General features: G+C 43.0%; 2 protein-coding genes across 3 annotated transcripts in view; one reads left to right on the top strand and one right to left on the bottom strand.

Moving 5' to 3' along the window:
• Positions 1-11,674, bottom strand: part of CUL2 (cullin 2) — a 174,250-nt gene extending 162,576 nt beyond the window's left edge. Inside the window, exons 1-2 of the mRNA XM_089668711.1 lie at positions 11,654-11,674; positions 241-352 (exon numbers count right to left, since the gene is read on the bottom strand). The gene's annotated coding sequence lies outside the window, so the exon portion shown is untranslated. The remainder of the gene's footprint in view (positions 1-240; positions 353-11,653) is intronic.
• CREM (cAMP responsive element modulator) overlaps positions 11,055-13,417 on the top strand; it is a 29,488-nt gene continuing 27,125 nt past the window's right edge. The window contains exon 1 of one of the 2 annotated variants that reach the window (XM_089668714.1): positions 11,055-11,150. In XM_089668714.1, the coding sequence (XP_089524840.1) occupies positions 11,126-11,150 (25 nt within the window). In that variant the 5' untranslated portion in view covers positions 11,055-11,125. Of the gene's footprint in view, positions 11,151-11,317; positions 11,596-13,417 lie in introns of those variants that run through there. The other variant, XM_089668715.1, reaches the window with a different exon arrangement.

Consider the following 13,417-nt stretch of genomic DNA (forward strand, 5'->3'; position numbering starts at 1 on the left):
CCGTTCACCTGATTTGGATGTAAATACCCTCAAATTAAAGCTTACAGTCTGCAGTTAAAGCACATCTTGTTTGTTTCATTTCAAATCCATTGTGGTGGTGTATAGAGCCAAAAATGTTAGAATTGTGTCCATGTCCCAATATTTATGGACCTGACTGTAACAAGTGCAGTGCTCACAAGCCCAAAATGATAAAAAATAAATAGTAATGAAAAATAATCCTATGAATCACCAAGATCTTACCTCCAATGTCTCCCATCCAAATACTAACCAGGCCTGACTCTGCTCAACTTCCAAGGTCAACGGGGAAAAGGGGCATTCAAGGTGGTGCAGCTGAAGGTCTTATCCCCAATGTCTAAAAAAAAATACTTACTTAAACCATGATATTGTGATAATATACAAAAACATAAATCAACAAAGTGCTTAAATCCAGGAATTCATTTCGAGGCATACACACTGGAAAATACACTAGGACAAAATGAAAGAGTCCCTCAAGCTGGGATGAGAAATTAAGATGAGGTCCTCAGACCGTCACCATCAAACACTTGTTAGGTCTCTTAGGTGTCATTGGTCACAAACAAGGCTTACCAAATAATGCGACCCTTTATATAAGATTGGTCACAGGCGCATAGTGAAATTCCCCCTGGGGAAGGGTGCTCTTTTCAGCCTCTGTTTGTTCACAGAGACACGAAGAATTTTACAATTAGTTGTCACCATATACATCCACAATATGCAGGGAACTGCTGTAGCACTGGGAATTAACTCAGCAGGACCGATGCATGTGATAGAACAGGGCTTGACAAATTTGCTTTGAATCTAGGAGTCAGCTAAAAAAGATAGGAGCCAGGTTTTTTAATTAGCGTAATGTGGGTTGTTAGCGCTCAGGGCAAGGCAACTTTTGCGCAAGATTTTCCCGCGCCAATCATGGCAAAACAGCACCACGTTTTAGGTGCCATTGAAAATAATGGCGCCTGAACCTGCATTTTGCGATCACAGCGAATATGCTGTGATCCCATAACCTCCAGGTGTGAATGGAGCTGCCCTGGTTGACACACATGCGATTCTGGATGAATTTCCAAACTCACAGATTCGCATGACAGACTAGATATTATATGTTCCTATTGAGGTGGTTCACACAAATGCAATCCACACACGTTGCATTTTCAGTGCCATTACAAATAGGGCCCTGTGCGAACCCTAAATATATTACATAAACAGATTCTTGTATAAAGACAGTGATGTGTATAGTCCATATACAGGACAATAAAGTCCACATGAGTAGTGACTTCCACAAATACTTGTATAAAGGATTTTTCATTCCTGGAATATAATGTTGATAATATAAATCCTCTTTCATCCAATCAATCATCAACGTGAGTGAACCACCACCATGTGAATAAATGGAGGCTTACCAGATGGAAAGACCTTAACTATAGGGGGTCATAGTCAGCTTTTGTATTGATGAGTTATCATCCAGACTTCTATAAGCCCAAATCTCTCAAATAGTGTCAGGACCCAGAATCCGCACCTTCCCCATTGCAGTGTCAGGATAATGTCATGGAAAATAAATCATGCCTCTCATAGTGCAATACAATCGATGTACCTTTATTTGCTCAAATAAAATCCTACTTACAGGTTTACAGAAGAATAAAAGCATTAAAAAAAAAAAAGCTTCCAAAATGGCGGACAACGCGATGACGTCAGAGGGAGGCTCAGCCACATTGTGTGTACTAGGCTTTAAACAGGCCTTTATAGGGAAAAAAAAGTGATATGAGAGCAGTAGGAGAGGTAGAATGCCCCAGATAATCTGATCTCTGCCAGAATGCACCGCGTTGTGATGTAACCTACATAGTTAGGTATGTCATAGCCAAAGATCATCCAGGCACTGATAAGATAGTATAAGAAAATAGAATCACCTGCATTCCCTCTCTGTGGACAGTTCAATCAGGGTGCGCTTATTGTTGGTACAATAAAAACATTGTAAAGGTATTAGGGCTTTATTGCACATACTTACGCATGAACAGATTTTAATTCAGACTCAGAAAGAACCTGTTCTAGGGAAACAATGTTTACCTAAAAGCCTGTCTCCATAGGAAGAAAACATGTTCCCTTGTAGCCTCCCCGCAATGCAAGGATTAAATGATTGCTTAGGTTTAGGGAGCCACTAAAACACTTTTATGTACAAATCCTTGGCTGCCCAGAAAATCGTCGCACTCCTGTACTCCCCTAAGCTCTTGCAATGGACTGTTTCTCAGGATCCTCATGACCAGTACAGGGCTACAGGTTCTGCATTGGTCATGATGATATTTAACCACTTGCCCTCCAGAGGATTTACCCCCCTTCCTGACCAGACCATTTTTTGTGAAAACTTTAACTGACAATTGCGCGGTCATGCAACGCTGCACCCAAATGAAATTTATGTCCTTTTTTTCCCACAAATAGAGCTTTCTTTTGGTGGTATTTACAAAATAATCATTAACAGCGCAAATAATAAAAAATGAACATATACACATATAGTCCCACTCCAAAAAATCGTGTAAAATATAAAATGTTAAAAATATTATTCAGAAGAAACAGACAAAAAACAAAAAAAGTCCTTGTTTCAAAAGAAGTGTGCTTCCACCATGAACTAGTGCTCCAACCAACATATACCGCACTCACCAGATTCTGGTGAAATAAACGCCTTCTAGGTATTTTAGGGATCCTACACCCTTCTTTACAGCCTCCAGAACTCCACTCTACCACATGAGGAGAGAAGGTGAGGCCTGTTTACCTCTTGTTTGCTGTACTGCACAAGGTTGCAGGGCACTTTCAGAGCGGCCTCATTCACTTGAATGTGTCATGCTTGGCAGGTGCTAAACCCACCAACCAGGACAGGGTGTAGGAGAAGTACTACAGAGCAAACATCAACTTATGCAGCTCTTGCTCCCTAATACAGCTCCAACTTTACAAGTAGTCCCTCGGCAGTGTGTTCTGTTTGATGCTCTGGGATGGTGGGTCAGCAAGCCCTGACCGTGGTCTACCAGTCATCTGGCCGAGGTCTACTGGTAGATCATGATCTACTGGTTGCTGACCCCCCTAGGGCTTTATGTATACCATCATACATCATCATGTCAGCCTAGGCTCACATCACAGTAGTGCTGCACAGAATGGAGCTCAGGCTACATGGTTCTATAAAGCGGTAAGAACTGCCCGCTGCTGGAGAAGAGAAGAAGACTCCGCTCCTAGAAGAATTTAACCCAGAGTTTGGCTTTAAAGTAGAGTTCCAGCCTAACACTAACTATGCTTAAAAATGTTCCCTCCCCCTCCTAACCTGTATAAAAAAGACCTTTTCCATGAGCACTCTGCAATTGTTGGGAATTCCAGGAGCCGTGAGCTCACTCATAGGCTCCATGGCCCAACTGTTGTTGGCACTTCCTCCTCTCCCCTTCATCCACCACTCACTGGCACAGGGGCTGCGGGATCATACGCTTGGACCAGAACAGATCACAGTTAGATAGTTACACATCTTTTCTTTTTTTTTTTACACAGGCTAGGCAAGATAGGTAGCAGGAGGGGGATAGAACATTTTTAAACATAGTTAATATTAGGCTTTAATTTCACCTTAAAGTGCTACTAAACCCACAACAGTAAAATCAGTCTGTATATGCAGTAAAGCATGCTTGTCACTGTGGAAGCTAAGGGGTTCATCCTCTGCATTGTGTAAAAACGTTGTTTGATCCTGACTTCTCTGATCCTCCCCTTCTTCCAGTGTCCCCCTCTTATCTCCTGATAAGACATATTGTGTGAAGTCATTCTGCACATGCTCAGTTTGGTGTGTATTGCTAGAGAGTTTTTTTTTCTTGGGAAAGTGCAAGTGATCAAAGCAGGGCCAATCGGCACTGTCCAGACAGAGATCAGGGGTTCTGCATCCTCCTAGAGCAGAATGAAAACTCCTCCTACAAACTTTAACCAGTGCTTGGCTGCACACTGATAGAAGGCACAAGACTGCTCTAACTACTGATGAGAAAAGTTATTTTGCAGTTTATATTTATTAAAATAATAGCATTTCAATGTTCTGTGTACTGTTGGAAACCAGATATAGTGAATGCAGGGTCCTGGGTTTAGTAACATTTTAAGCAAACATGTTGCTTTGACCTACACAGTTAAAACACAGGTTATTTATTTCAGGTACTTATATAGCGCCATCAATTTACGCAGCGCTTTACATATATATATTGTACATTCACATCAGTCCCTAACCCTCAAGGGGCGTACAATCTAAGGTCCCTAACTCACATTCATACATACACATACTAGGGCCAATTAAGACAGGATCCAATTCACCCACCAGCATGTCTTTGGAGTGTGGGAGGAAACTGGAGTACCCGGAGGAAACCCACGCAGGCACAGGGAGAACATGCAAACTCCAGGCAGGTGGTGCCATGGTGAGACTCGAACCAACCACCCTAGTACTGCCAGGCGGAAGTGCTAACATTTAGCCACTGTGCTGCCCCACTGAGGTTCTTAAGGTTCACTTTAAGAAGCTGAAAAATAATTTACAGCTTGCTTTAAAAATATGTATAGAGTGTTCCATAATGTTCAAGAAAGTATTGTGTTTGAAGGTCAACATGAATCTCTGTAACAGTAGGCATGAAAAAGCATTGGTAACTATGGTGTAGGTGGCCAGCTGTATCAAGCAAACAGGTACATAAATGCTTCCGTTTACTATGTGCAGACTTGTCACCCGCTATGATGCTGCCCCCAAAAACCGCATCTGTACTTTTTCCTGCGATGTAGAGCAGAGCATCACAGAGGTGTGGATGGGCCCTGTAGAATATACTGGGCCAGAAATGTCAACATTCCTATTTCCAATATACACTGCTCAAAACACTCTTTAATCAGAGTATAGCATCAAGTCAATTAAACTCCTGGGATATTTATTTGGTCAGTTAATTAGCAGAGGGGGTTGTTAATGAGCTTCAGCTGCTTTGGTGTTAATGAAATTAACAGGTGTACTAGATGGGCAACAATGAGACAACCCCCAAAACTGGAATAGTTTTACAGGTGGAGGCCACTGACATTTTTTCCCCTACTCATCTTTTCTGACTGTGTTTCACTAGTTTTGCATTTGGCTAGGGTCAGTGTCACTTCTGGTAGCATGAGGCAATACCTGGACCCTACAGAGATTGCACAGGCAGTCCAACTCCTCCAGGATGGCACATCAATACGTGCCATTGCCAGAAGGTTTGCTTTGTCTCCCAGCACAGTCTCAAGAGCATAGAGGAGATTCCAGGAGACAGGCAGTTACTCTGGAAGAGCTGGATAGGCCCGTAGAAGGTCCTTAACCCGTCAGCAGGACCGGCATATTCTCCTTTGGCAAGGAGGAACAGGATGAGCACGGCCAGAGCCCTACAAAATGACCTCCAGCAGGCCACTGGTGTGAATGTCTCTAATCAAACAATCAGAAACAGACTTTTTGAGGGTGGCCTGAGGTCATCTAGTGGGCTCTGTGCTCACTGCCCGGCACCAATAGAGCTTGATTGGCATTTGCCATTGAACACCAGAATTGGCAGGTCTACCACTGGCACCCTGTGCGTTTCACAGATGAGAGCAGGTTCACCCTGAGCACATGTGACAGAGATGAAGGGATCTGGAGAAGCCGCGGAGAACGTTATGCTGCCTGTAACATCGTTCAACATGACTGGTGGTGGGTCAGTGATAATCTGGGGAAGCATATCCATGGAGGGACACACAGACCTCTACAGGGTAGAAAATGGCACCCTGACTGCCATTAGGTATCAGGACTGTCCAGGAGCTCAGTGATGCCCTGGTCCAGATCTGGGAGAAAATACCCCAGGACACCATAAGTCATCTGATTAGGAGCATGCCCCAACATTGTCAGGCATGCATACAAGCATGTGGGGGCCATACAAACTACTGAGTACCATTTTGAGTTGCTGCAATGAAATTTCAGCAAAATGGAGTAGCCTGCTGCATTATTTTTTCACTTTGATTTCTGTGATGTCTTTGAATTCAGTCCTCTGTAGGTTGATAATTTTAATTTCTATCAAACGATGGGGCATCCTTACGTTCCTAACACATTACCCAGTTCATATCTGTATAGATATCCAACATGATATTTTTCCCCATTGAAATCTGATGTGTTTTCAAAATGTTCCTTTTTTGTTTAATTGTGTTTAATTTTTATGAGCAGTGTATAAGCAAAATAAAAGACAGGGTTGGCAGAGCAATATGATATTCAGTAATATTCATGCACAATTATTTTTGTAAATTTGCTTTTGTGTTTGTTTTCTCCTCTGAATGAAGAGAAGGATATATTGAATATATTTTTTTTTTCTTTGATAGAGAAAAATGTAAAACAAAAAAAAAAGAAAGAAAACTAGCTAGATCAGGGTTTATCTAGGTCAGGGTCAAGGTCAGGGTCTGTGTATTTTGGGTATCGGTGGCAATTAGTTTCAGCGTGTATTAGGTGGGATATAATTGTTTCTGGGCTTTACTACGGGTACAAACAACAAATACAGTACACATATGTGGAATCGCTGCAGTCATCAGGAGCATGGGGAATGTCATTTTTTGGGGGGCTGTTCTGTGGCAGTGGATAATGGTAATAGTAAGACATATATACATAAATTAACCCTTTCCCACCACTGCCTCCCGACCCTTTAAGTGGATCAAAATGGAGGTGGAGGCGAGCATTCTGATCATGTAACTGCTGTGATTGGCTTTCACAGCAGACAGATGATCTAAAGCACTCGATTGCAAGTTTACATCAGGAGCTTTCTGTGACGGTTTAGTTACTGTGCTGGTAAGACACAGGGAGCGCACTCTCAGCATAGTTAACTGTATACACATAGATACATACAGTATGAGGCTGCATATACTGTGTGTGTGGTCACTGGAAAGGGGTTAAAAAAAAGTTTTTTCATTTTACTAGAAAAAAAAAATCAGTAGATAGCGATTACCATTCACCATCAAAGAAAGCCCAATTTGTCCAGAAAAAAAGAACCAAGATATAGTCCACCTGGATGTACTAAGTAGCTGCGATGATACTGTATGTACGATTTTACTAACACATGCCAAAGGTGCAAATTGTGTTTTACCTTCTGTAATGAAGGGGTTAAGAATACATACTAAGGCTGGACATACACTATACAATTTTCTGCCCAATTTCCTTTAGATTTACCTTCAACTATGCAGTGCAAGAGCCTGCCTAATTGGATACAATTGAAGGTGTTGTTTAGGTTTGATCTCATATTATATGGCTTTTGGTAAATCTAAAGCAAAATTCTCAAGACAATTGTATAATGTATGGCTAGCCTTAAAGTGGTTGTAAACCCTCACATATACAGGTGAAACTCGAAAAATTTGAATATCGTGCAAAAGTTCATTTATTTCAGTAATGCAACTTAAAAGGTGAAACTAATATATGAGATACACTCATTACATGCAAAGCAAGATAGTTCAAGCCGTGATTTGTCATAATTGTGATGATTATGGCTTACAGCTGATGAAAACCCCAAATCCACAATCTCAGAAAATTAGAATATTGTGAAAAGGTGCAATATTCTCGGCTCAAAGTGTCCCACTCTAATCAGCTAATTAAGCCATAACACCTGCAAAGGGTTCCAGAGCCTTTAAATGGTCTCTCAGTCTGGTTCAGTAGGAATCACAATCATGGGAAAGACTGCTGACCTGACAGTTGTGCAGAAAACCATCATTGACACCCTCCATAGGGAGGGAAAGCCTCAAAAGGTAATTGCAGAAGAAGTTGGATGTTCCCAAAGTGCTGTATCAAAGCACATTAATAGAAAGTTATGTGGAAGGGAAAAGTGTGGAAGAAAAAGGTGCACAAGCAGCAGGGATGACTGCAGCCTGGAGAGGATTGTCAGGAAAAGGCCATTCAAAAGTGTTCAGGAATTTCACAAGGAGTGGACTGAGGCTGGAGTCCGTGCATCAAGAGCCACCACACACAGACGGATCCTCGACATGGGCTTCAAATGTCGTATTCCTCTTTTCAAGCCGCTCCTGAACAACAAACAACGTCAGAAGCATCTTACGTGGGCTAAAGAAAAACAGACGTGGTCTGTTGCTCAGTGGTCCAAAGTCCTCTTTTCTGATGAGAGCAACTTTTGCATCTCATTTGGAAACCAAGGACCCAGAGTATGGAGGAAGAATGGAGAGGCACACACTGCAAGATGCTTGAAGTCCAGTGTGAAGTTTCCACAGTGTGTGTTGATTTGGGGAGCCATGTCATCTGCTGGTGTTGGTCCACTGTGCTTCATTAAGTCCAGGGTCAACGCAGCCGTCTACCAGGAGATTTTGGAGCATTTCATGCTTCCTTCCGCAGACGAGCTTTATGGGGATGCTGACTTCATTTTCCAGCAGGACTTGGCACCTGCCCCCACTGCCAAAAGCACCAAAACCTGGTTCAATGACCGTGTGATTACTGTGCTTGATTGGCCAGCAAACTCACCTGACCTGAACCCCATAGAGAATCTATGGGGCATTGCCAAGAGAAAGATGAGAGACACGAGACCGAACAATGCAGAAGAGCTGTAGGCCGCTATTGAAGCATCCTGGTCTTCCATAACACCTCAGCAGTGCCACAGGCTGATAGCTTCCATGCCACGCCGCATTGAGGCAGTAATTGCTGCAAAAGGGGCCCAAACCAAGTACTGAGTACATATGCATGCTTATACTTTTCAGAGGTCCGATATTGTTCTATGTACAATCCTTGTTTTATTGATTGCATGTAATATTCTAATTTTCTGAGATTGTGGATTTGGGGTTTTCATGAGCTGTAAGCCATAATCATAACAATTATGACAAATCATGGCTTGAACTATCTTGCTTTGCATGTAATGAGTCTATCTCATATATTAGTTTCACCTTTTAAGTTGCATTACTGAAATAAATGAATTTTTGCACGATATTCTAATTTTTCGAGTTTCACCTGTACCTAGTGAAGTGACTGGCCTCAGGTGATACACAGAGATTAAAGAAATCCTCCTACATATGTTGTACCTGTTTATCTGCTGCTGTCTGTCCCCTACATCTATTCAAAGTGCAGAATTTACAGAGGATCTCTCAGCTCTGAGAAGGGGGTGGGGAGCTGAAGTTACATCAATGAGGAAACTCTGTGAGCTGATTGAAAGGAAGGGGACACCCCCCCCCCCTTCACACAGCTCAGAGGAACAGAACTGAAGCTGTCAATCTCCTGAAAGTCTCTTCCCTGTCACCATTTTTCTCTTGGTGTCAGGAAAATTCCTCACAAGTTACTCATGCTGATAGCAGAAGAACGAAGCAGCAGACAGAAATGACACTAAGTCCTCAGTCATACCGATGCGACTTCAGGTGCGACATGTGATTTACAAATTGCACCTAAAGTCGCATCTAATGTATTTCTATAGTACTGTCTTAGCCCTGGTTCACATCTGTGCAGTCATGCGGGCCACGATTTGTGTGGGCACAAGAGCCAATTCATTTGAATGGACTCCCATGCCTCGGGACACGCAGGGAAGAAGTCCCTACACTTCTTGGGAAATCGCAGCCCGCACGGGAACCAAGGTTTTCAGTACGATTGCAGTTTCCAGTGCGGGTGGCATGCCATTAGAATTAATGACACCCGTCTGCGGGTCCAGCATTCCTCTGTGTGGGTGGTGCGGCTGCAGGTATTTGTGCGGGTCCTGCTGCGGTACCACCCACACAGATGTGAACCAAGGGTTAATAAGTGCGATTTGATTTTCTGATTTTATTGCAACTTCTGTTAAATTAAATTGAAAGTCATAGTGAGATCAGGAGGTGCAAATCGCATTGATCTGCAGCTTTCACATTTTGTGAAGTAGTGTAATTTCAAAGGTGCGATCAATGTGAATCAGGGCTTAGCCCTGGTTCACACTGAATCCGACTTTGAAATCTTGTGAGTTCACTTGAAGCCTTATGATTTCAAATCTGCATGTCACTGTGATTTCAGGTGCAACTTGGATGACATTTTGTGCGACTTCAGGCTCAGATGTTTATGCAAGTCGCACCTAAAATCGCAAAAAATAGTGCAGGACACTTTTCAAATTAGTGCGGCACCGCAAAGTCGGAGTCGCACCAATTTGGATGGTTCCGTTGTCGACAATAGGGTGTGCCTTGTTACGCGATTTGAAACTGTCGAATTGCATGACAGGTCGGACCGGTGTGAACCACAGCTGGATGGAGACACACTATAGGAGGATATGCTTTGTTCATATTTCATGTCTGAGGTTTACAACCACTTTAAATAGAATTTATTTTCCTTTCCTCACCTTTCTTTCCTCTTTTCTTTCCTTTCCTCTTTCCTTTTCTCTCCTTTCCTCTTTCCTTTTCTCTTTTCTTTCCTCTCCTCTTTCCTTTTCTCTCCTTTCCTCTTTCCTTTTCTCCTTTCTTTACTCTTTTCTTTTCTCTCCTCTCCTTTCCTCTTTTCTTTCCTCTCCTTTTCTCTTTTCTTTCCTCTCCTTTTCTCTTTTCTTTCCTCTCCTTTTCTCTTTTCTTTCCTCTCCTTTCCTCTTTTCTTTCCTCTCCTTTCCTCTTCTCTTTCCTTTTTTCTTTCCTTTCCTCTCATTTCCTCTTTCCTTTTCTTTCCTCTTTTCTATTGTTTCCTTTCCTCTCATTTCCTCTTTCCTTTTCTTTCCTCTTTCCTTTCCTCTCCTCTTTTCTATTCTTTCCTTTCCTTTCCTCAGTGTCACTTTAATAATTGTTTAGCTGCTGCTACATTTTTGATTTCAGATTACAGCTTGTTCTGCTGATTTGTTCTTTCCTGTCACAATGTTACATTTGAGTTCTTTCTGTTCCTTGGTATTGTTCTGTAGAGCACCGAATGTGAAATCTTTCTAATAATGATGGGTTGTAGAGTCACAGTGATCAGAGAACATTTACCAGTCCCAGAGATCCGGCTAATATAGATCAGACCCTTTCAGTCCCCGCTGATGTCAGTGTGAGGTTACATCACAGCCCAGCCCTGCTCTCCCCTGATCGTGATTCATGTGAATGAGCTTTGCAAGGGCAATGACGTCACTATGATGTCAGCGCCAGGCACTAGGACGCACAATTGAAGAGGAGGTGTCGGCTCCGACTTGGCACAGCTGCTATCAGTCCGGCCATGGCTGTGAAGGGGGACGATTACGGTAGGAAGCTGCTCTGATCTCTCCTTGTATATCTGTAGAGAGAAGTACAAGTGGGGCTGGGAGCTGTGCTCTTCGCAGACACGTTGTCACCCAGCCTGAGACAGGAGAGGAGTGTTAGGAAATGTCAGCGGAGAGGAGTGGCCCCTGTCAGCAACTTGTTGGGCCCCTCCCTCTCCTCCTCCTGAAAATGGTTTATTCTTCTGCTAATTGGGTTGACAAGACTGACGTCATGTGATTTCCTGGAATCGGGTTACAGCCGGGGAAATGGAAATGTTACACTCCAAACAAGATGCACATTGACGTCAGCAGCCCGGGGCTGACACAGTGATTGTGGGAGCTGCTCTCTGATTCATCATGCTGCTGCCAGCCTGGCCTCATCCACTACACTGGGGACTGTGCAGGGCTAGTGCCTAGGAGCTGACACTCAGCTGGGGGAAAATGTGGGGTGAGTGCCATCCAATCCCTTCCTCCCCTCTCTGCTTCCTCCCTACAGATCCACTCACCTCTGCTAGGACTGGGCACCAAGGGGTGGCCATAATCAAGGCTCATCCTTCTTTTGGGACCTGCCCCAACTTTTTTTTTTTTCTTCTTCTGGATGCCTGGCGAAAAGGGGTCATTCCTTTTTTCTGATTGGCTAATGGGTGTAGAGTTTTCCGATAGGCTGGATGACCCCCGCCGCTGATTACGACACTTGTATGTTCTTGGTGTCACTTGCAGAAGTTAACCCTTGACTGACTGTTGTAAACCGATGTTACCACTTAGAGGGTATGTCCATAAATGGGCACAGAGCTGACTGAGGGACCTGCCCCAACTTTACCCCTTGATGGATGCATGGGGAAGAGGGCTCATTCCTTTTTTCTGCTTGGCTAATAGATGTGGAGATTCTCCAGTAGGTTGGATGACCCTCGCCAGCAATGACAACACTCGTACGTTCTTGTTGTCACTTGCAGAAGTTAACCCTTTGGCTGACTGTTGTAAGTCAATGTTGTGTTACCACTTAAAGGGCATCTAAACCCAAGAACAAAAATGTAATATAGTGCAGCTTACCAGTCTTTACATGTGATGGCTGCATTAGTTTTCTTATTTCAGAGTAAGGACATTTTTGTTGTCACTTACAGAAATTAACCCCTTGACTGACTGTTGTAAGCTGATGTTACCACTTAAAAGGTATGTGTCCATAATGGAACATAGCTGACTGAAGGACCTGCCCCAACTTTATTCCCTTGCTGGATGCATGGTGAAAAGGGTTCATTCCTTTTTCTGATTGGCTAATAGATGTGGAGATTCTCCAGTAGGTTGGATGACCCTCGCCAGCAATGACAACACTCGTACAATCTTGTTGTCACTTGCAGAAGTTAACCCTTTGGCTGACTGTTGTAAGTCAATGTTGTGTTACCACTTAAAGGGCATCTAAACCCAAGAACAAAAATGTAATATAGTGCAGCTTACCAGTCTTTACATGTGATGGCTGCATTAGTTTTCTTATTTCAGAGTAAGGACATTTTTGTTGTCACTTACAGAAATTAACCCCTTGACTGACTGTCGTAAGCCGATGTTACCACTTAAAAGGTATGTGTCCATAATGGAACATAGCTGACTGAAGGACCTGCCCCAACTTTATTCCCTTGCTGGATGCATGGTGAAAAGGGTTCTTTCCATTTTCTGATTGGCTAATGGATGTAGAGATTCTCCAATAGGTTGGATGACCCTCACCAGCAATGACAACACTCGTATGTTTTTGTCACTTGCAGAAGTTAACTCTTTGGCTGACTGTATTAAGTCAATGTTGTGTTACCTCTTAAAGGGTAAGTCAGTGTTGTGTTACCACTTAAAGGGTAAATCAATGTTGTGTCTAAACCCAAGAACAAAAATTTTTATATAGTGCAGCTTACCAGTCTTTACATGTGATGGCTGCATTAGTTTTCTTTTTCAGGGTAAGGACATTTTTGTTGTCCCTTACAGAAATTAACCCCTTGCCTGACTGTTGTAAGCTGATGTTATCACTTACAGGGTGTGTCCATAATGGCACATAGCTGACTGAGGGACCTTCCCCAACTTTATTCCCTTGCTGGATGCATGGTGAAAAGGGTTCATTCCTTTTTTCTGATTGGCTAATAGATGTAGAGATTCTCCAATAGGTTGGATGACCCTCGTCAGCAATGACAACACTCGAATGTTCTTGTTGTCACTTGCAGAAGTTAACCCGTTGGCTGACTGTATTAAGTCAATGTTGTGTTACCACTTAAAGGGTATCTAAACCCAAGAAC

Source organism: Staurois parvus, unplaced genomic scaffold, assembly GCF_062004578.1.
Source record: "Staurois parvus isolate SC_StPar_1 unplaced genomic scaffold, SC_StPar_1.0 ptg000061l, whole genome shotgun sequence".
Lineage (NCBI taxonomy): Eukaryota > Metazoa > Chordata > Amphibia > Anura > Ranidae > Staurois > Staurois parvus.